Source organism: Equus przewalskii, chromosome 9 (genome assembly GCF_037783145.1).
Source record: "Equus przewalskii isolate Varuska chromosome 9, EquPr2, whole genome shotgun sequence".
Taxonomy (NCBI): domain Eukaryota; kingdom Metazoa; phylum Chordata; class Mammalia; order Perissodactyla; family Equidae; genus Equus; species Equus przewalskii.
The window spans coordinates 66,632,682-66,655,116 of record NC_091839.1 but is presented as its reverse complement, the minus strand read 5'-3'; the positions used below and the strand labels follow the sequence as shown (position 1 = coordinate 66,655,116).

At 37.0% G+C, this 22,435-nt stretch overlaps 1 protein-coding gene across 17 annotated transcripts in view; it reads left to right on the top strand.

Moving 5' to 3' along the window:
• The window catches only part of FAM184A (family with sequence similarity 184 member A), a 135,172-nt gene extending 113,843 nt beyond the window's left edge, over positions 1 to 21,329 (top strand). For 2 of the 17 annotated variants that reach the window (XR_011522644.1, XR_011522642.1), the window contains 9 exons: positions 2,820 to 2,947; positions 4,332 to 4,516; positions 5,213 to 5,359; positions 11,473 to 11,590; positions 13,640 to 13,744; positions 16,742 to 16,944; positions 17,810 to 17,904; positions 18,532 to 18,786; positions 20,016 to 21,329. Coding sequence is in view for 9 of the 17 variants with exons in the window: in XM_070559338.1 (XP_070415439.1) it covers positions 2,820 to 2,947; positions 4,332 to 4,516; positions 5,213 to 5,359; positions 11,473 to 11,590; positions 13,640 to 13,744; positions 16,742 to 16,944; positions 18,532 to 18,613 (968 nt within the window). In the remaining 8 variants the exon portion in view is untranslated. Of the gene's footprint in view, positions 1 to 2,819; positions 2,948 to 4,331; positions 4,517 to 5,212; positions 5,360 to 11,472; positions 11,591 to 13,639; positions 13,745 to 16,283; positions 16,945 to 17,809; positions 17,905 to 18,531; positions 19,672 to 20,015 lie in introns of those variants that run through there. The other 15 variants (XR_011522643.1, XR_011522641.1, XR_011522648.1 and 12 more) reach the window with 9 other exon arrangements.
• The last annotated feature ends 1,106 nt before the right edge of the window (positions 21,330 to 22,435 follow it).

Here is a 22,435-nt window from a genome sequence, read left to right as displayed (position 1 = left end):
ACATTGACATTGATGCTGTCAAGACACAGAACATTCCCATCACCATGCGGATCCCTGTTGCTCGTTTATAGCCACACCTACTTCCCTCTCCTCCCTCCTTTAACTCCTGGCAACTGTAAATCTGTTCTCCATTTATATAATTTTTCATTTTAAAGATGTTATAATTGGAATCATAATAATATGTAACCTTTTGGGATTGGCTGTTTTTCACTCGGAATAATTCTCTCGACATTCATCCAGGTTGTTGTACCAATAGTTTGTCCCTTTTTATTGCTGAGTAGTATTCCATGGTGTTGACATACCATAGTTGTTGTCCTTCACCAGTTGAAGGACATCTTGGTGTTTGCAGTTCTGTGTAAACATAAGTTTTCATTTCTCTGGGATAAATGCCCAGGAGTGGAGTTGTTGGGTCACATGATAATTGTATATTTCGTTTTTTAAGAAACTGCCAAACTATTTTCCAGAGTGGCTGTACCATTTTACGTCCACATCAGGAATATATGAGTGACCCAGTTTCTTCACATCCTCACCAGCGTTTGATGTGGTCACTATTTTCTATTTGAGCCATTCTGAAAGGAGTGTAGTGATATCTCATTGTGAACTTTACTTTACTTTCCATTTCCCTAATGGCTAACGATATTGAACATTTTTTCTTGTGCTCATTTGCCATCTGTATATCTTCTTTTCTGATTGGGTTGTTTGTATTTTTACTGTTGAATTTTGAGAGTTCTTCATATATTCTAGATACTAGTCCTTTGTTGGGATCCCTCACTTCTACATTTTGCCCCCATTATTTCATTGAAATTACTCTCCCTGAGGTTGCCATTGAATTTTGAGATTCCAAATCCAAAGTTTTCGCACTTACTAGCTCTCATCTTATTTGACCCCATCTGTCTCATGTGACCCCTTTGATCTTGAATCTTTTTTCCCTTGGTTTCCATGATAATATACTGTACTCACTGTACTCCTACTTTTCTGACCTCTGCTCTTTAATCACCTTCGCCAGTCCCGTTTCCCTGTGCGTCTGTTAAATACTGCTCTTTCCCAGGATTCAGTCCCCAGCCTTCTGGTCTCTTTTCAGCCTTCAAGCTTTTCCTGTTGATCGGATTCACATCCATGCCTTCAACTACTCTCTGTGGTGCTAGTGACTCCAAATATGTATTTCTATTAGATTTATATTTCTTACTGAATTTTAGACAGTTAGATACTCTAACTTACACTCTACATTTTTAAATATGAGATCACTGTCTCCCTCAGGTCCAAAATGTGATTCCATTCCTGTACCTCCCACTTTAATTAATGGTATCCCTGTTTCCCCAGTTGCCAAAACCAGGACTCTGGGAGACACATTCAACTTTTTTTCTTCAGCTTCCACATCCTGTTAGTTCTTCCTCTTAAAAAAACCCTGTATCTGTTTCCTCTTCTTTAGTCCTTCTGCCATGCTTAGTTCGTGGTCATATCATTTCTCAGCTGGATTATTGCCGTAACCGTCTCTCTGATCCCCCTTCCCCAGTCCATTCTCCAGACTCCAGGGCGGTTAACCTTCATAAGACTCAGATCTTACCGTGTGACTTCGCAACTTTAAATCCTTCCCTGATTCTCCTTGTCCTCCCCCAGGGCCTGGCAAGTTTTCCACTGAAGAGGCCCTTACCACTGCGGGAGACTGAGCTTATGTCCCATGTGGAGAATGCAGGAGGAGCCTAAATTGACTAGCTGTGAGCACAGCATTTCTTTGAAGTCTCATGTTTTAGCTTTAAAAAGTATAATTTGTATTTTACTCATTTATATCTCTTTGTATTAATATAAAAATAATGCCCTTACCAAAAATCTTCTAGTAAAAGTCATGTTTCAGAAGACGATTGTGTGCACTCTACAAGTCCCTCAGGCATACTGCCACACGTGCTGCTTGAGAACCATGAGTCTAGGCATTAAGTAAAAAGCAGTTTGTCCTAAAACTTTCTCAGACTGAGCTCCGTTTTCTCTCCAGTGTGACTGCGCGCACTGTGGGTTCCAGCCACACCAAACCTGCTGAAGTCGTCCAGATAGATCAGCTTCTTTCTGCTTTTGCGTGTTACCCTTCCTCCTGAACACTGTCTTTCTCCACTTGGAGAAAGACTGAGTTACTGTGACAGTTCCTTTGAGATAGCATCCCCAGTTTCCCTCTCCTAGGAAATGCGGGTGCTTCCACCACTGTGCTTTCATGATACCAGTAAACATCTCTGATATCCCACTTAATTTCCTGGCATGATGCTATCTCTTCTAACCTGCACAGTTATAAGGACACGTCCTATTTTATTCTCCTTAGGACAGGACCTGGCATGCAGTAAATATGGATTGTATGAAATAATCAATCTTAAATTCAGTTGAAAATGATGACTTCTACATGACTAAAAGCATTCACCCTCCAGTGCTTAATATTTTTCAGGGATATTGTGGAAGAATTCTTACCTAGGTGGGAAGTTGCCTCCTAAATATACATTATGGTACCATTTAACTCTAAAATTTTATTATTCTAATAGTAAATGAGAAGAGTTAAAAATATTTCATCTCCATTAGCAGCTTACTTGCAAACTAAAAGCATGTATAGAAATACCTTGATCTATTTGAGCAGCTGAAAATTTTCTTATCCTCGTCAAAGTTAGATGGTTTCTAAATTCATGATATTCTATGATAGTCTGTAATATTTTAAGAATGGTATTTTAATGGGCATATCCAAGTGTCCTAATTTAAGAAATAATATTCTGTGACTTATAATTTTTATCTAAAGTATTGATAGTATTTTTTAAATGTGCTTAACTTCTTTTTCCTTTGGATTCTAGCTTCCTTACGCTCAGAACTAAATCATCAACATGCAGCTGCAATTGATGTGTTACGGCATAACCATCATCAAGAATTGGCAGCTGCTAAAATGGAATTAGAGAGGAGCATGGACATCAGCAGAAGACAGGTAAAGAAGAACATTCTGTTCTTTGATGATTTTGTAAATGCGAATAGATTTGAATGTTCACAAGTTTCTGAAAGTTATTTTGTAATAACTAATATTTTCACTGGTTATTATTTACTGTTTATATTAAACAGTTTTATTTTTAAAGGGAAATAGGTAAGTAGACTTTAGTATACTGGTCATAAAATCACGTTTTATTTTATGACCTTTTAATTGAATATTTTGAATTTTACTTGCATCTTGAGAAAGTGAACAATGAAATATAAATAATATAAATAGTGAAGACAGACTACTATAAAACAACACTGTTCAGTAGACCTTTGCGTGATGGTGGATCTTTTCCGTATCTGTTCTATCCATATGGTAGTCACTAGCCACATGGGCCAAATACATCTAGTCCTACCAACAGCTTAAATTTTAAATTTTATTTAATTTTAATTAATTTAAACAGCCATATTAGATAGCATAGCTACAGAAGTAGCAGGGCCTCAAGATGAAAAAAGATAATTCGTATTTGCATATCACTAACACAGCTACTATTTACACTTTTTAAACTTGGCCCTTTGGCCAGGTGTACTTCTTTTAGTTAGATAGTGTGTGATCTTGAATGTAGGTATGTCTAGATGGATGGATTTTTAGGCATAGTGTTATGAGAGCTATTATTTATCAGTTTATTAGACTTCTGACTTTCACTTTGTTAGTCTTCAGCTGTATTAAATGATCAACCTTTCTCTTCTGTTTACTAGGAAGTTTTAAATGAGGATCTTATAACCATGGAAGGAAGTTACATTCTCTTCAGCTAGGCTGACACTGAAATTGATAACGTCTTAGCCTACAGAACTTGTAAAAATCAGTAACTTCTAGGAAAATGGAAGGGAGCTTATCTGTCAAACAAGATAACTGCTAGACCAGCACTAAGCAGATGAAGTCTGCTTCTAAGCCATGGATGTATGTGTGTGCTTGGATGGCCTCCACAGATAGGAGGTTATTTTTAGGTGAAAAGAAATGGTACCAGCATTTTACTGCAAGAACGTATAACTTATTGAATATGTAAGAGCCCTGTGTTCTGATCTCAGCTCTGCCATTAACTGTACGTCATCCTTGGACAGATCAGCTCTTGGGTATTAGTTTTCTCCTCTGTAAAATGAGGGAGATGTGCTTTCATGGTCTTTTGGGTTCCTTGTAGCCCTGTCATTATTGAAGCTGTATCAGTATAAACTCTTCTTAGATGTATGAAAAGAGAAGAAGCCTTGAGGTTTTCTCATTTCAGCAGTTTGCCACGTCGGATTTATTCCATTTGACGTTCCAGTATGTCATTTTCTTTCCCTCGGATAAACACAGAAAGCAAATATGTAGAAAACTGTTAAGAATGATTTATATTTTGCAGAGTAAGGAGCACATGTGTAGAATAACAGATCTACAAGAGGAGTTAAGGCACAGAGAGCATCACATCTCAGACTTGGATAAGGAGGTACAGCACCTTCATGAAAATATAAGTGCCTTAACCAAAGAATTGGAATTTAAGGGGAAAGAAATTCTCAGAATACGAAGTGAATCTAACCAACAGATGAGGTATGCCATTGATTACAGCAGGAGGAATACACAGTGTTATCTGAAAGACTGTTACAATGGTATTTAGCATATGTGCCTTTTCTATGACTGGACTGCCTTCTAGTAAGATGTTGAAGACCACTTTTTACTTTGTATGTTGACTGTGTTATAATCTATAACATAGATGAGATGTTTCTGTTTTGAATGATGTATTTGCCTTCATTAACTTTGGAAATTGTGTATAATTAAGATCTTCTAAAAATGTCATTTAAAAAAGCATTAAAGGACGGGGCCAGCCCAGTGGCGCAGCGGTTAAGTCCACACATTCCGCTTCAGCGGCCCAGGATTCGCCAGTTCGGATCCCGGGTGCAGACCTATGCACCGCTTGTCAAGCCATGCTGTGGCAGGCGTCCCACATATAAAGTAGAGGAAGATGGGCACGGATGTTAGCTCAGGGCCAGTCTTCCTCAGCAAAAAGAGGAGGATTGGCAGCAGATGTTAGCTCAGAGCTAATCTTCCTCAAAAAACAAAAAAGCATTAAAGGAGACAACTTTAACAAGCTCAAAGATTAGAGCAAAGTAAGTAACTTATTTTAGGCTGTTTCCAATAATTTTCTATCTATTATACCTAAAGCCATTTCAAATCTGGTAGAATATAGAAAGTTTTGAAAGTTTGACTTCAGAATAACATTTTCTTAACTAAAAATAAATTAAACAGGTTGCATGAACAAGATTTAAACAAGAGACTTGAAAAAGAGCTGGATGTCATGACAGCAGACCACCTCAGAGAGAAAAATATCATGCGGGCAGATTTTAATAAGACTAACGAGCTACTCAAGGAAATAAATGCAGCTTTACAAGTGTCGTAAGTCATATTATATTAAAGAAAATTCGTATGTAGATAATAAACTGGGGACCACTGTGTCTAAGCTCAGATTAGCTACTCTTTTGAATCTAATTAAATGATACTTAAAAAAGGAAACTTAAGTGCTGTATAACAGATGGTAATTGTAGTGTGATATGTTCTTTACTTAAGATGAGGCAGTTGAATGATTGTTTTATCAGCTGCTGCTGCTACAGCTCTGCTAGGACAATACTTGTCTACAGACTGTCCCTTGGGATCATGAACTATCATGCCGTGGTGAAAACTCAAAGATGTCCGTTATATAATGTTAAGTAAAAAGAGGACATTGTGACAATAGGAATATTGTGATCCTATATGTACACTAATAATACATATTTTACAAAAATATCAAAAGATCTTAAAAAAAAATACAGAATTTTAGTGATAGCGGTTCCCTCTAGAAAGTGGATTAGGAGATATTGGGGGTGGGGAATAACAAAGACTTCTTTTTTATTTTGTATACCTTACTTAGATACTGTTTGAATTCCTCAAGCATTTAATTGTTTTATGATTTTAAAAATCAATAAAAGTAAACCATCACAAATAAAGTTACTACTCATACATAGTAACTCCAATATTGTTAAAACCAAAATTTCTAATTATTGCTTAATGTTTTAAAAAAATATTAGCCCCTCTCTTTCCTAGACACACACTTATAAGCTGCTATAGCCAATGCACCTAGCATTCACTCCATCTCTGTAGCCTAAACCCTGGCCCAACTTAACTATCTCAGAATTAATCTACTCTAAGCTGCTACAAATGGTTTACTCACCTTCGGTCTCTCCTCTTTCAATCAACTCAAAAAGCTTCATAAAAAATATATAAATATCTTCACATACTTCAATCAAGTTAAAATAGTGGCTAATCCCGTCACCCTCAGTCTCAAAATAAAACAAACCCTTAGCTCCAGTAGCCTCGTCCTGTCCTATCAAACAGCCTCGCTTATTCCCCGTCTGCTGCTTTTGTGTCAACCACATTGACCTCAGTTTCCTCCTGAGATCGTCCTGTGTTGTCCTCTACCATCTGGAATAACTTCTTACGTCATCACTACCTAGTTACCTTCCCCGTCTAAAAGTCACCTCAGGTTTCATCCATTTAACCAATTAGGTCTCACAGTAAATATTGTTAGATGTGTTCACTTAAGCTGAAACAGAAAACAGACCCCCAGTTGTTAGCACTTACTTCAGCGGCCTCTGAGGTGAGGTTCTCTTTCTAGGACATATGCAGAATTTCCACACCAGTAGGCACTCAATGAATTCATGAATGAATTTTTTGAAGATTCCCTATAATATTCACCACTTCATGAAGTTACCCTTGAAATGGTGAAGAGACTCATAAGATCATCTCCCCAGTCACAGTGATTTTTGGTGTTTGCTGTTATAGGAGGTAACTTTTAAATCCCTTTGAGCCACAACAATGTCTCAGGTATCTGCCGTGTGGAACAGCTTATAGCTTCGGGCGTCTTGCAAAAATGAATTCCAGTAAACCCCAGTGCCTTGGCTCTGCCTTCTCCTGGCCTCAGTGAAGAGGCTGAAATCCTGGCATCCTCCACTTCATACTCTAAAGAGACAGGCTCACAAAAAGAACCTCCGTCTGTCTGTGTGTCCTGTCTCCTTAGGAGTGTTAATTTACAACAAGTAAAGGTTATGTCTTTGTTTTTACTTTATTCTGTTTTATATGGTTTTATACATTATGAATTTTCAGTAGATAGTAAAAAATAATCTGATTTTTCTATATTATCATTTTTAATAATCGAAGAATTAGTATTACTCATAAGTCAAATATTTTATCGCTTTTCTAGATCTACCATTTGTTTTATACTTCACCTGGGTCCATGCTAACCAACCGTATTTCTTCTTTCACCACAAACCTGCTGCTGTTGTATAATTAGCCTCAGCTTTAGGTATTTACTCTTTTAGTTAAAAACAAACACACATACAAATGTATTTTAGACCAGTGCTGTCCAGTAGGTTTTTCTTTGATAACGAAAATGTCTTGTATCTGCTCTGCCTGGTACAGTAGCTACTAGCCACAAGGGCTGTTGAGCACTCGAACTGTGGCTAGTGTGACCAAGAATTGAATTTTTAATTTCGTTTAATTTTAATTAATTTAAATGTAAATACCCACATGTAGGCTAGTAGCTACCATACTGGAAAGCATAGTTTTAGACTATTGGATATTCCTGGCCCATATCCTTAAATGCAGCTTGCTTGGATCTGCTGAATGGTTTGGATGTAGACAGATGTGATGAGCAGGGAGAATCCATTCCAGCTTCAGGAGCTGAGGGGACAACATTTGAATTACTCCCAGCATGTTCCAAAGGACTAAGGGTACCCTATTGAAGTTCCTATTCAACTGCCTGCTGACTCAAAAGCTTCAAAATCAGAAAAACCCTGTGGATTCGTGGAAGTGGATGGTAGTGAGAGACTGGAGGAACATGGATCAGCCTGCCAGGCTGAAGCCTGGAGCCAAGGGGCCTCTGGAGCAGCTAGAAGCTGCTTTTTTCTCTTCCTGCGCCAAACCCTGTTGGACTTCAGGGAAGAGGGGGCAAGAAATTTCAAGGATGGCAAGTACCCTGTAAACATTGTAGAAATGGTGTAAAGTTCTGTATCTCTTATGAAATGATTGCCAGAAATCCTCTTCTCTAGGGCTGGGTGTTAAAGTCTCAGATTTTCAGATATTTTATAGAAATTTTATTTTCTTGAGTGATATAGTATCTTAGCACAAAACCTTGTATCTAATAAAAATGTGATGATTTTAATTTCTTTTAGAAACAAATGAGAGTATGGGCTGTTTTAAAGAACTTTGTTTAAGCTAAAGGTAAACATATACTAGAATTTGGGGTCATGGCAGATCTTTATTACAAAAAAAAGGTAGTTCAGAGATTATTGTTTAGCTTTACTTTCTATTAACTTCTCACTGTACTGAAGCAAAAAGATGATTTCTTCTTGAGGGGAATCCTGCGTCTCTGTTCTTGGAGTTGAAGTAGGTCAGTAAGCCTCACTGGAAAGGAGCACTCCACCATGCCAGGGTTACTTACTCTTCAAAACTTGTTTGAGCTCTTTTATCTATAATGCCCAAATAGTTTGTTGTTGTTGTCATTTGCCTTTTAGATTACCATTCAGGTTATTTTCATACACTTTGTGAATAAGAGTGTAGTAGCCCTGCTGTCACAAGTCAGAATCTGTGCCCATAATTTATGGAAAAGAAACATTCAACGTTGAACTGCTTCAGTCACTCTATTCCTTTCTTCAGGCAGTAGAGAAGGACGGTGTAAAGAGTTCTTTCCACTTTATACAATTAAAATTCTAAAATATATGTGTGCCTAATAATACTGTTGTTTGGCTCTGAAATCTCAATTTACTGATTTTTTTTGTCAATTATTTACATTAAAAAAACAGCATGGGAGGACTATCAACTTGGAAACTTTTTTATGCAGTTTTATACAGCCTTTTAGGCATTCATATTTTAGATTTGTATTAGCCATGAACCATAGACATTGACCTATATACTCTGAGAGCCAAAACATACCTGGGCATGCATGCCTAGGGAGAATGCAACAGCAACCCAGCTTAGTAATTTTCTATGTTCTACTTCTGTCTGTTCTCTCTTCGCATTACTTTTTATGGGAATCTGTATTTGGAGTAAAAGGCTGTGTGTCCTCATGTGGTTCCCTCAAGGCAGTGCTTCCCAGGCTTTAATTGTTATACAGCCTTTGAGAAATTGGTCTTTTCTGGCTACCTATGATATTATTTTCTTAATATTTTTAGTTGACTCATTTTACCTTAAAATTTTAACAGGAAAACTCTATTATTTCTGCAGTAAAACATCACTACTGAAAAATCTTATCCATTATTCTAACTTGAAGCTCAGCTATAATTACATAAATGTAAATTCTATGAAAATAAAACAATGTTATTAGAGCCCAGCTAGCATTATGCTCAAGGCCTGCTTGGGTGTTGTGAAATACAGTAATGAGCATATGTTATGAGGGCCATTTAAGATACATATAACCACCCAAGACTTTCCCCTTCTTGTGATCGGAAAGATTAAAGGAGAACAAACTACGAATCACCTCCTGTGTCACCGGTCGTTCACACTAGTCTTTGGGAAGCCGTGCTGGCTTAGAGAGCTGCGTGGGGAAAGTGTTGACTAGTGTGAGCTGGAAGTGGATTGGAATAGTACCAATGTTCTTCCTATGAGCATTTCAAAAGACTAATAATTCTGGAAATATATTTGCAAGTTAAATCTATATCATATTACTTACTTGTTCTCTCCTTTAATGCTTTCCCATTTGTGTTTATATGGATTCTGTTTCTTCAAGTTAATTATTTTTTCCCTTTAATATCCAGGTATCATTTCTGTTAAATTTTTTTGGTGATGTAAAGGTATTTTGTGGAGAGGATTAAGTGATAATAATTTTGTAGGTAAAGAATGTTTAACCTAAATGAAAAGATACACTAGAATTTAGGTTCAGAGCAGACCTTTATTATGGAAAAAGGCGGTTCAGGGATCGTAACTGATTTTTTTAGACTAAGTTTATCTTAACTTCTCATTGTACTAGAACAAAAAGAGAGAAATAATAGTTTCATATATGGCTTTAAGTTTAGTTTTTAGTGACCATTTATTACCAAGTCTTGTTCGGCTGCAGAAGGCAGTTCAAAAATCTTGTACCTTGCTTTTAATGATAGAGTATTACTCCAGTGACACCTTGTGGCTACTCCAGTATTGAACCCAAACGCCTTTTCCTTGACTAGATGACCATTTATCAAGCTTAAAACCTTTGCCCATAAAATGTCATATCGTTATAAAATGCAAGGTCCCTTGATGTGAGCTCGGTGAATCACGTTATCTTTCACTCCATCTGCATTGTCACAAAAGAACAAAAGTAAAGATAGTGACACCAACCTCACAATGAGCTGACAAAGTCCCAGATGATCTGAGACAGTCACTTCCTAATGCCACCCTTCTCCTCACCCCCAGATTTAGCTGTGGGGCTGGGGAGGGAGCAAAATATGTTACCTCCAGATCTTTAGCTTGGGCTGAGTTAGGAGAGGAGTTTACTAAAATTGCTAAAATACACAGAGATTCTGGTACCTCTCTGGGACGGAGGGGTGGGCATGGGTCTCTGATTCCTAGAGGATAGATCATCTAGAAGTTCCTCAGTATTTGTAGAGTGAATTAAGTTTTCCTGTGAATCTTCATTAGCCACAGTTGTATTGAGCTTAAGTTCTATCCTTTATAGTCTAAAAACAATGTTTTTTAATTGTCCTAATTATTTAAATTTTCTAAAATTGAAAATGTTTTTTTTTTTTCAAACTAAGCCAGCAGTGTCCATTTGCATCCTCTTCATTCTACCCTGTCTTATAGTCTTAGACTCTGCAGGGTCCATGTCGCCCCTGCTCATAACAAGTGACCTCTGTTCTGTATTCTTCAGTGGCATTCAATCCTATTTCCTTCTCATCTCATTCAGGGCAGAATAGGCCTGGAAGGACATAAACTTCTCTTACCTGATGAACCAGTTTTTTTACAGTTTATATGTATTAGCTGATAATAGAGAATTTGTAAATTGCGTTTCCCATAAACCAGGAAAGAATGATGTCACATATGTGTGTGTCCTTTGTTCCCCTTTCCTCTCTCTTTTCTTGTCCATTTTATATATGTTACCAAGGCTTATGTCATCACACAGTTTTGTATGTGTGGTAAATTCTCCTGATTGTAAGCCTACGTTTCCAGATCAAACCTGTATTTACTGGGTTAGTATCATTCAGCATATCATTTCTTCTACAGAGCTTACCTCACCTCATCCCCGTATAGTCTTGAATGGCAAAAAATGAGTGAATTCTTGAAAAAGTAACCTGCAAAGGCTTTTGATAACATCATCTACCTCTGGAGAGCTTTTAACAACACTGTAGCTCTTGAGGCAATCAGGTCATTACGCTCAAAAGTTTTAAGGAAAAAAGTTTGGTTTTAAATTTTTATGTGTGTCCAACTGGACTAATCTGAAAAATGTAGCTATTTCAGAAGAATGTGTCTGAGTCATATCAATGAGCTAAAGATTTTCTTGTTTTCAGACTAGAAGAAATGGAAGAAAAATATCTAATGAGAGAATCAAAACCAGAAGATATCCAGATGATTACAGAATTAAAAGCCATGCTTACAGAAAGAGACCAGGTCATAAAGAAACTAATTGTAAGAAATTTTGTTTTTGGTGTAACCGTGTGGTAATCAATAGACTGTTGGTTGGGAAAGTATTTTTAAGTAATGCTAAATGAACATTGAAAGTACAAAATATGTGCATTGTGATTGAAAGTTTATTAAAATGTTTATGAATGAGGATAAGAAATATAAAGAAATGTTAAATTTGGTATTAGGGTAAGGGACTTGTGCCTCTTTTTTAGTATTTTTTAAAAATAACTTTTTTTTAACACATACTGAATGTTTAGCATGTCATTGCCATTGTACAGTTAATGTACTATTGAAAGTGTGTGTGTGTGTGTGTGTTGCACATGTAGAATTAGAATGGGATAGGAAAGAACAGTCCACATATGCAGGCATTGGCCTGCACTGTACACTTGCAGGTTAGTCATGTTAATTTCCTAAAGTGTGCTCCACTGAACCCTGATCCAAGGAGATACTGCAGGGAAAAGAGGTCCATGATCTAGCCTAAGGAAAGCTCCAGGCTATCTCTTGGAGAGTCTCATGTTCACACTGAGGTGTTAGGGGCTCTGAGAAGTCCATCGGAGAAGAAAATAGAGATTTAACAAGAAATACACTGCCGTCATTAAAGCCATTATTCTTCAAGAATAAAAAATTCACAAATGTTTTAAAATTCATAAAACATTTCAAGGTCTTCTAAAATTCTGTGTCCTGATCGATAATTAAAATATTGCTTTTTACTGCCACTATCAAATGAAAACCTTTCAGAATAAAACTAGAAATAGAATGCTAATCACTCTATTTGCTCATTGATTTTTTCAACTGAAAACTTTGAACACTGGCATGCAAAGAGAACCTTTATAATAACGTTTATTTCTGAAGTCCTTTTTAATTAACCTATCTCTTTTAGCCTTTAGGAAAGCCTTCCTGTTGTCTGGGACTAGAAGTTCATGCCAAAAGCAACAAGTAGTAGATTGGAGTTCATAGATGGAACACAGGAGCAGGCACTGGAAAGATAGAGTGTGTGCTGCTTCAATCTACTGACCACCCAGTTTTCCAAGCATTGTGAACATGAGCATTGACCTCATAGATTGCTCTGATAGCAGTGGACTGATGAAAAATTACCTTATGTCCCACACATGAAATTAGCAAATGTATTCAGTGTATTTCATCCATGGTCCATAGAAATAGCTACTGATTTTCTGGTTTTTACTAAGCAGGTGTTACAGATATATAATTGTATTTTTCCTCACAACAGGATAGGTATTAGACTTCAAAGAGTGAAGTAACTTTCCAAAGCAACACAGCTAGTCGGTGACAGGGCCAGGAATCCAGCCAAGGATTGTGTGGAACACACACCTTGTCCACTACACCCTGATTCTGTGGACTGAGAGACACATGGGCTGAGATTAACGAGGCAAATTACAGTCAGTGGTAACTAAGAGGGGGCGAAGAATCTGGTTCTACTAGAGCACCGCCGTGCGTTGCACACACTGTTCCATTTCCCTACGTGTTTACTTCCTACAGTCTGGTTGTTCAGTTAGCACGTGTTGTTGGTGAGGCCAAAGGCAAAGAGTTTATCCCTGGATGGGCTGTTCAGTTTTCCTCTGATCTGTGGTTACCATTGCTGTAATATGTTGATGTCTCAGAGAGAAGATTAGGCAAGATCAAATATGTTTCTAGTACTCAAGAATAATGCTATATCATAGTGTCTTCTTCATACGTGGAAACAACTCAGCCATGTACACGGCCCTGTGAATGCAAGTTAAGCCTGCTCAAACTGCACAGTCAGCTCTTTGGAACAGAGGTGGGACCAAATAAAATGTTTAGGTCCAGTCTCAAAAGGAAAAGTTATTAAAGGGTAGAGCAGAGTCCCAGAGCAAAGGGTTTGACAGTGTTGAAAACTTACGCATCAGTGGTCTTTAAGGCACTGGCAGTCAGGTCCAGAAATCTTTGAACAAGGTATATCAGTCTTCATTTCAGGTTTTGTATTAAATTTTGAATGAAATGGCATTTATACAATTAAGTTTTTAAATATTCAATAGAAAATGTTTAAGAGATGTTTGTAATTCTTTTGCATAGGAGGATAATAAATTTTATCAGCTGGAATTAGTCAATCGAGAAACTAACTTCAACAAAGTGTTTAACTCAAGTCCTACTGTTGGTGTTATTAATCCATTGACTAAGGTATGTGCTGTAAACACTGTAAAATAGGGATATCGTTTAAAACTTGATTAAAATTTTTATAAAATATTTAGAGAAGCATAGGATAAAGCTTCCAAAAAAATGTTTTCTTAAATTTAGTGATCTAGGACTAAAATCTATGACTTTTTCATTCATTTTCAGAATGAGACTCTAATAACAGTCATTTATTTGTTCATACTCCTTAAAATAATGTTTTATTAATATTATAAAACCTTACCATTTTGTTTTTCATGTATCTAAAGAAAACTAACTTATAAATCTCCTCAAGACAATTTCTCATCATTTCCTTAGTATTCACTATCCTCTAAGGGGTCCTGAAAGACACTCCAGCCCTGCAGGGGACCCCATAGCTCTCCCTAACTTAAGGCCTGCCGTCTTAATGGCCCTTGGGTTGAACATGTATTTTGTTGCCTACTAATCTTCAGAGAAGGGCTTTACTTCTCAGTCTTGCAACCTTTACGGACAGTTAAAATTGAACATGACCTATTCTGATACTTCGCTACTCTCTTAGAAGAGCCTTGTAGACAAAGGAAATGGCCCTGGCTAAGTCTTAGACATCCTGTACCCCAGCTTCCTGGGGCTGCCATCACAGTGCCTTGGGTATAGTGAGTATTCAATAAATGTTTGTTCAGTTGCAAAATTTCATCAGGTTTTCTATAAGCCACCACAAATTATTCTAATGATTAAAGCAAGTAATAAATAATTATGTATGTTGTCTTCGTAGGGATTACATATCTTTTGACAGAAATCAGTAGCAGAAATAAAAGGGCTAGTGCTAAAGCTATTTTTTTAAGTCAAATTTAGTAAATTTGCACATCATGCCTAATTTCTGTTAAGCTTTTAGTAGAAATTTTTGCTTTCAAAGCTCATAAAGCTTCTCTGTTAAAAACATGGAATCTTTCTTTCTTTCACAGTTTAAAGTGCTTCAAACTTTAAACTAATTACTTTATAAAATAGAATGACTTAGGGCCCAGCCCAGTGGCGCAGTGGTTAAGCGTGCACGTTCCGCTTCGGCAGGCTGGGGTTCACCGGTTCGGATCCCGGGTGTGGACATGGCACCGCTTGGCAAGCCATGCTGTGGTAGGCGTCCCACATATAAAGTAGAGGAAGATGGGCACGGATGTTAGCTCAGGGCCAGTCTTCCTCAGCAAAAAGAGGAGGATTGGCAGCAGATGTTAGCTCAGGGCTGATCTTCCTCAGGAAGAAAAGAATGACTTAAATCTTTTGTAAAATAGAATGACTGTAGTAGGCAGGCTCATTGCTGTATCTCCAGAGCCTACAGTACTGCCGGGCACATAGAAGGCTCTCAATAAACAACTGCTGAATGAATGAATATAGTTTTAGTTTTTAAATTGATAATTTAGGGTGAAATAAGTTTTTAATTATAAAACAGATTATGAGACTTATTAAAACAAGATATCCTAGAAAAATTTGCCTTTTATTTTTTATTTATTTTATTGGAATTACATTTTTAGCTACAAAACCATTACTGTAGAACTTTACCAATGATACTTTTGATTTCTTAAAATAGAAACTTTAAGGAAGTTTAATTATCCCTCTGGTGACTAGAACAAGAAAATGCAAAAGATACATCTCTTCAAGAACTTTCAAACTACTTTTGACTCCTAGTAGTGACTTCAGTTTTCACAAATAGTTCTGAAGAAGACATTATTCTCCCTTTCTTTTTTCAGTAATGCTAAAACAGGCTCCTTGTCAGAGGCTCTGATTCATAGAATATGACATAGAAGACAACGTCTGGGTAGTGACATCATTACTTTATAAGTAAAGGAAAAGGGCCGTCTTGTCTATTAATGGTATTTTTTTCTAAACTCTGGAGTCAGTTTACAAAAAAAATTATTTCATAAATTTAATTAGCATCCATTTTATTAGTAAAATGTGGAAATATTCAAAATATTTACAGCATAATTTTTATTCTTCATAGCAAGATGATGCTCATTGATTCTAGAGGTGTAAATAAAATAGACTAAAGTTAATGATTTGCAAACTGATTGATAGATTTTGATAATCTGCAATTGTATTCTTCTTCTTATCTGTTAATTTTAAAAACCAGGGGCCAGCCCTGTGGCCTAGTGGTTAAGTTCAGTGTGCTCCGCTTCAGTGGCCTGGGTTCGTGGATTCAGATCCTGGGCGCAGACCTACACCACTTGTCAGCAATACTGTGGTGGCGACCCACATATAAAGTAGAGGAAGACTGGCACAGATGTTAGCTCAAGGCTAATCTTCCCCAGAAAAAAAGAAAAACAAAAGACCAATTAACATGGACCACTTCTGTTTTAAAACTTCTAAATTTTTTAAAACTATTGTGAGCCAATTAATGATACTACCAATTAATTGGGAAATAAGGCTTAATTATGCAGATTTAATTTTCTCTCTTCAGAAAGATGGTGCAGTGAATTTAAAACCAAATTATTTCTCTGAGTCAGCTTTAGGTCTTAAGTAGAAATGTGAGATTTGTTTCAAACTACTTTGCCAAGCATTTTCTCGTTCCTTTTTTTTCCAGGCAAGGACTGCCTCCCTTTGACAGATGGCTAAAGTTCATGGACCTTTCTTTTAATTACTTTAACTTTATCCCTTCTCCTAATTTTAGCCTAAATCCATTTAACCTTGTGGTATCTGCAAGACCTACTCTTTCCCCCTTTCTTCTCCCTTTTCCTCCCAGTATTCTTTACCCCTTGGCATTCTTTCCCCCTCCCCCCCCCCCCATGAACTATTCCTAAATGTTTCTTCCTCATTCCTTCTGTCCTAGCAGCATGTCTGTCTGTGAGGATTCCATGTAGATAAAGAACACCTCCAAGGATCACCAGACCACGCTTTGGGTAACACTGGTTCATTTTAACATCCCAACTTAACAGAAAACTTCTAAAATTTTCCCATGCCAAATTTATATCTTCTACTATTCCTATTTTCTCATGTGTCCTTATGCAGGGACTATCCTCACATGTATTATTTTTAATGCAGCAAAAGAAGAAGAATGATAAATCACCAACAAACAGGTTTGTGAGTGTTCCCAATCTAAGTGCTCTGGAATCTGGTGGAGTGGGCAATGGACATCCTAACCGCCTGGATCCCATTCCTAATTCTCCAGTCCACGATATTGAGTTCAACAGCAGCAAACCACTTCCACAGCCAGTGCCACCCAAAGAGCCCAAGACATTTTTGAGGTGAGCCCCGTCTCACCAGGGATTTTTTTTCCTTTTCTTTTCTTTTTTAACTTGAGAAATTTACCTTCTTACATTGTAGAAATCCACTGCTTTAAGAACAGCCTAGGAAAAGATATATTACTGTGAAATATTTTCAAAGTATATTTATCCCCTCTCTAGAGCACTCCTTTTTGACTCTGTTAAAAGATTTTTTCTAATTTCTTGTCAATTTTCTAAATGCTTAAAGAGGTGCTAATGTAATTCATATGCTTAGGATTTTAATATTTATAAACCTTTGTTTTTATTATTGTCACCAATTTTTCAGTAATAATCCATCCTTATTACAGAACTTAAAAAAATACTTTAATTAAGTAGCTTTTGTTTCTGTTTCTTATATGTTTATTTTTTTCCCCTTTCTTGTTTAACCATGCTTATTGCCAAAATAAAAAATACATAATCTCTGGGAACTTAATGATACACATAAGCAAAAATAAATTTAGAAAAAATAATTTTTATAATTAACATTCCAATTTTAATTTATCTCAGTTTATTAAATGTATTAACAAGTAAAATTTGAATAACATCCAGTTGTTTATCCATTAAATAACTAAAGTCAGAAAATACTGTCGTTATGCTTACCTTACTATTTTGTGCTGCTTTATTTATTTTTAACTTATTCTTAGTAAATCTCAAGCGGTGTCACTAGTAATAGTCTTACAGGCAGACTATCTTTTTCCAGGCTAAGTGGTTAATGACATAGTTAATGAGTAATTATTTTAAGTAGAAAAAGATAGCAAGAATGGAAAATAGTCACATACACCTTTGAATGTGTCTCCTGCTAAATCTTTTGTGTTGCTTATTTTCCCTTGTGCATGGGTATATTCAGGTATCAGTAGGATGCATGTGCATGAGCTCAAGGAACGTGACTACTGGAGTTTCCATTACACATTGTTGCGTGCCTTGTAATTTCCCCCAGAGACGGTAGGGATTCTCTTGTTTTCTCAACTAGCCCAAAGAATCTTTAGTTAGAATTAAGATATGTATAAATTACAGAACTTTGAGGATGGAGGGGAAATTGGCTTTTTAACGTGCTCCTTTTCCCCTAGAGTATTTGCTTATGGAATTATGAAAGTTTACTATAAATATACATATGGTAAAATAGAATACCATGGTTTAGCTACTTAATTTAGTTATAGTTAAGGACACATCTGAAAGAATCAAATGCTGTGTCAGATTCTAAAATTTTAATTACCTACAAGAAAAACGGTGCTGAAAGAGAGGAATGTTATCTTGTTCTCTCATTTCCCACAATTCCTCCTAAATTTCTTTATTCAAAGAAGGTGACATTATTTTTCTCAACTGTCTGATGTTTGTTTTGTGTAATTGTTGCCATGTGACTCCTCCTTACCTGACTTCATCAGAGCTGCTGATGCCTCTCATGGAGTGGAGAACCCCATGTAGTGCAGAGGAAGGAGCAAAGCTTTAAAGTGCATCTTGTAGCATAGGGAGCCAGTCGTGGTTACCTAGACTGATGTTTTATGTGCTTTTCCCTTCATTTTGCAAAACAGCGTAATGCTGGGTTACATGTCTCTCTTTTTATGAATTCAGTCCTCCTCAGAGTGAAGCTTCCCCGGTGGCTTCTCCAGATCCCCAGCGCCAGGAGTGGTTTGCCCGGTACTTCACATTCTGAAAGAATTGTGTTGGCACAGCTCTGTGTGGACTGTTACTAAGAGCATGACCTTATACAGATCATTATGTGAACAGGCTTTCCTATGTCAAACACTGTGAATGAGAAAGTATTTGTCTCTCCAATTTAAAAATGCACTGTATTTCCTGTGATATTTATTGGAATCACTCTATAAGGTACTATATTATATGTGTAATTATAACAGTTATTTTTATTTGAGATGGAAGAGTCTTTAACCTTTGTAATTACTGCATAATAAATTTTGTTAGAACAAACAATAATGCTTTTCATTCTTTTCTAGTAAGTTTTTTAAATTTTGAAATACTTTTTAATTACAGGTAAGACTTGCCAAAAAAGTTTTATTGATAATCATAAAATATCAAATTATTGGATATTCAATAATCATAAGAAAATCAGCCTCGGAAAATATGTTATAATCTATTAATTTGTTCCATGACCATGTATAACTATAACTACTGTGTTCTCTAAACTTACAAGGCTAAAATGAAAACCCTTGTGGAAATTTTGGACTGAAGTATATAAAATACTGCTGATTACAGTGTTTTTTAAAATTATTCTGATAGCTGAGCCTCTAGAACTTCTAGTATAGTTAGTATCTGTGATTAATATTATGCGTTGTGGCCAAAAGTTATTGGGTAAAGAGACAATCAGTTCTATCTTAATTTGTCTTAATAGCCAGTTAGCTTTAAGTATTGACGCATGAACATGGACTCAGCTAACCGCTCTCACATCTCAGTGAGCCCTCTTGCTCTGTAAGCTTTCAGTCCATGTGGGCAGGCTGCTATCCTGTGGCCTGAAAGAATGTGTCCATTTCTCCTGTGCCCAATTTAGTTGATTTAGTAATGTAGATTTTAGAGGAATCTGGGTGAACAAGGTAAACGCAAATACATGATCTATGAATGATTGTAATAATGTTAAAGACCAACTTTTTAAATGGTTATTATGTGTCAGTCACTGTGCTAAGGGGGCAATAGAAAGATTATCTCATTGAATCCTCACAAAATCTTCAAGGAATAAACCATTGCATATGAGTACGCACAGTTGGTAGCATGTTCTTTAAGTTATCTTTAAGTTGAGAAAAAGTTTCCACAAAATACTTGGTCTGAATTTCTTTTTCCTTTAACTAAGAGATTGAATTTTTCAAGAAAAATGGTTCACGCGTATTTCAAAAAATAAAAAACAGTTATGAGCACATTGTCTTGCCCCTAGTTTATACATATCTCATAATTTGGACACTACTTACCAAGTGTCTGCTGATTAGCACTCATGCAGGTGACTGCGCTCCACATGAGCATCCGAAGGTGGTGAACACCTGTGCTCAAGGAGCTCGCTGTACACTTTCTGAAATAGTCCAGAACCAAACTTTTTTTTTTTTTTTTTACAGTAACAGAAGAGCCACAAATAAGATTTATGGCGTGTACAATAGGAGCGGAGAGGAGGAAGTGATAATTGTGGCTACCTAACTAAGGTGTGAAGCCACCTAAGCTCGACATGGAAGTGGTACCCAAGTGTAATATTGAAAGATGAATAGGAATTAACCGGATAGACCAAAGGCAAGGCTGTTCCAGGCACAAGCTGAAAGTCAGGATAGAGGAGACCGGCTGCCTCCAGAGAACTCAGAGCAGTCCTGCAGGACCAATGTGGCATCAGACAGCAGCCATTTCTTGAGCACATATCTTGTATTAGATAGTACACTTTTAACATTTGAACCCCTCCACAATTCAGATGAAGAAACTGAACACTCCCTCAACACACACACAATCATACAACTGGTAAAAGTTGAAACCTGTGCTCTTTCCATTGTTACAAATGGCCTGAAATGCTTAGTAAGGAATTCAACTTGATCCTCTAGAATTTGGAGCAGGTAATAAATTACATGATTAGATTTAAAGAGTTTTTAAATCACTATATTGGCTGCAATTTGTTCAGAAAAGATGGAGACCTGACTAACAGCAAGACCAGTTCAAGACTTAGAGAATTCATTCAGATGAGGACTGAACCAAAGAATTGTTAATGGGAATGGAGAGGAGGGGATAAAGAATGAAAATGTAGAATTGATGGGAGTTGGTGACAAATATGTGTGGAACATGAAAGAAAACGAAGTATGGGCAAAAGATGAAGTTTGATTTCAGATGTATTGAAATTAAAGTTTCTCTGGAATAATTAATAGGCAGTTAAATGCAAGGATCTGGAGCATGGCATATATGAGATTGATAAAGCCAAGGGTCTGGATGCAAACAGGAAATGGGGTTGTGGATAGAATGTTGGAGGGCACCAACATTTAAGGGGCAGGCAGAGCTTGAATGAGAATAAGTAGAGTTACAGATCCACAAAAGCATGATGTCGTGCAAGAAGGATGTTTCAAAGAGCAGCCAACCAACAATGTCAAGTGCTGTAGGGATCAAAGGGAAATAACGGGAAGTGTCCATTGGCTGTGACAACTAGAAAATGGACCTAGCAAAAGCAGATTCAGGGTAATGGCAGCAGCCAAAGCTAGATCCCAGGGAAGTGAGTTGGGAGGAAGTTGAGACAGTGAGTGAAAACCCCTCTTTGAAGAAACTTGGCTATACAAGGAAGAGGAAAGAGAGAAGGTGATAGTGACACTGAGATGCAAGGTCAAGGTGGGTTTTATTTGTGTTTGATCATTTCTTTGTGATGAGAAGAGAAAGAAGGAGAGGGATTAAAAGGACAAGAGAAAGAGAAGAGACCAAAAGTTTTATAACAAACTTCAGCTGTCACTGGGTTATATGTAATAACATTAAAGAGACAGTCAAAGAAGTCATATATAAATGCTTAACATTATGATTGAAGAAAAAATAAAGTTTCAGCAAGACATTTATTTTGGTAGAATATAAAGCAACGTGGACACCCAGAGGCCATCTCTTCTAATCTCTTGGATACCAGCTGGGTGTCCTACAATTCAATTTAATTCTGACACTGTCCACCAGGAGATAGCATCAGATCCCACAGGTTAAGGGCTCAGTCCTACAAGACTGCCCTCCACTTCAGATGCCAATCACAAGCCCCAGGTTGTTACCTGTGCTTTTGACCACCTGGCTATAAATCAGAGATTACCACGACCCCCTCCTTGGGTTTGATTAACTTGTTAGAGTGGCTCACAGAAGTCAGTAAACCCTTTCACTCACTAGATTACCAATTTATTACAAAGGATATTACAAAGAACATTAAAGGGTATGAATCAACAGCCAGATGAAAACATACATGGGATGGGGTCCCAAACAAAGGAGCTTCTTTCCTTGTGGAGTTTGAGGCTTGGTACAGTGACACGTGAAAGCGTTCTAGTTCCCCAGCCTGGAAGTTCTCTGAACCCAGCCCTTTTGGGTTTTTATAGAGGCCTTATTACATAGGCAAGATTGCGCAAATCACTGCCCATTGGTCATTGAACTCAATCTCCAACCCGTCTCCCCTTCCTGACCCATCCTTACGTGGAGTCCAAAAATCACCTCATTAACATAACAAAAGACACCTTTATCACTCTTATTGTAGGGAATTCCAATGGTTTTAGGGGGAGCCCTTTGCCAGAAACTGGCCAAAGATATATTACTTTAATAGATCACGGTATCACTCTTACCTTAGAAGATGTCAGACTGATTTTTACATCTAGGTCAAGATGTTTTGTTCTTACCTCATTCTGTCACCTCCTTCATAGCCAATAGTATGTAGGTATGATTAAAACTCTTGGTGTTTTTATTCTTAACACCATATCTTAAAATATTTACCTAAGGCTTTTCGTCATCATCAAACAGTATCTAACTTGTAGCTTTTTACCCAAACACTCTGATT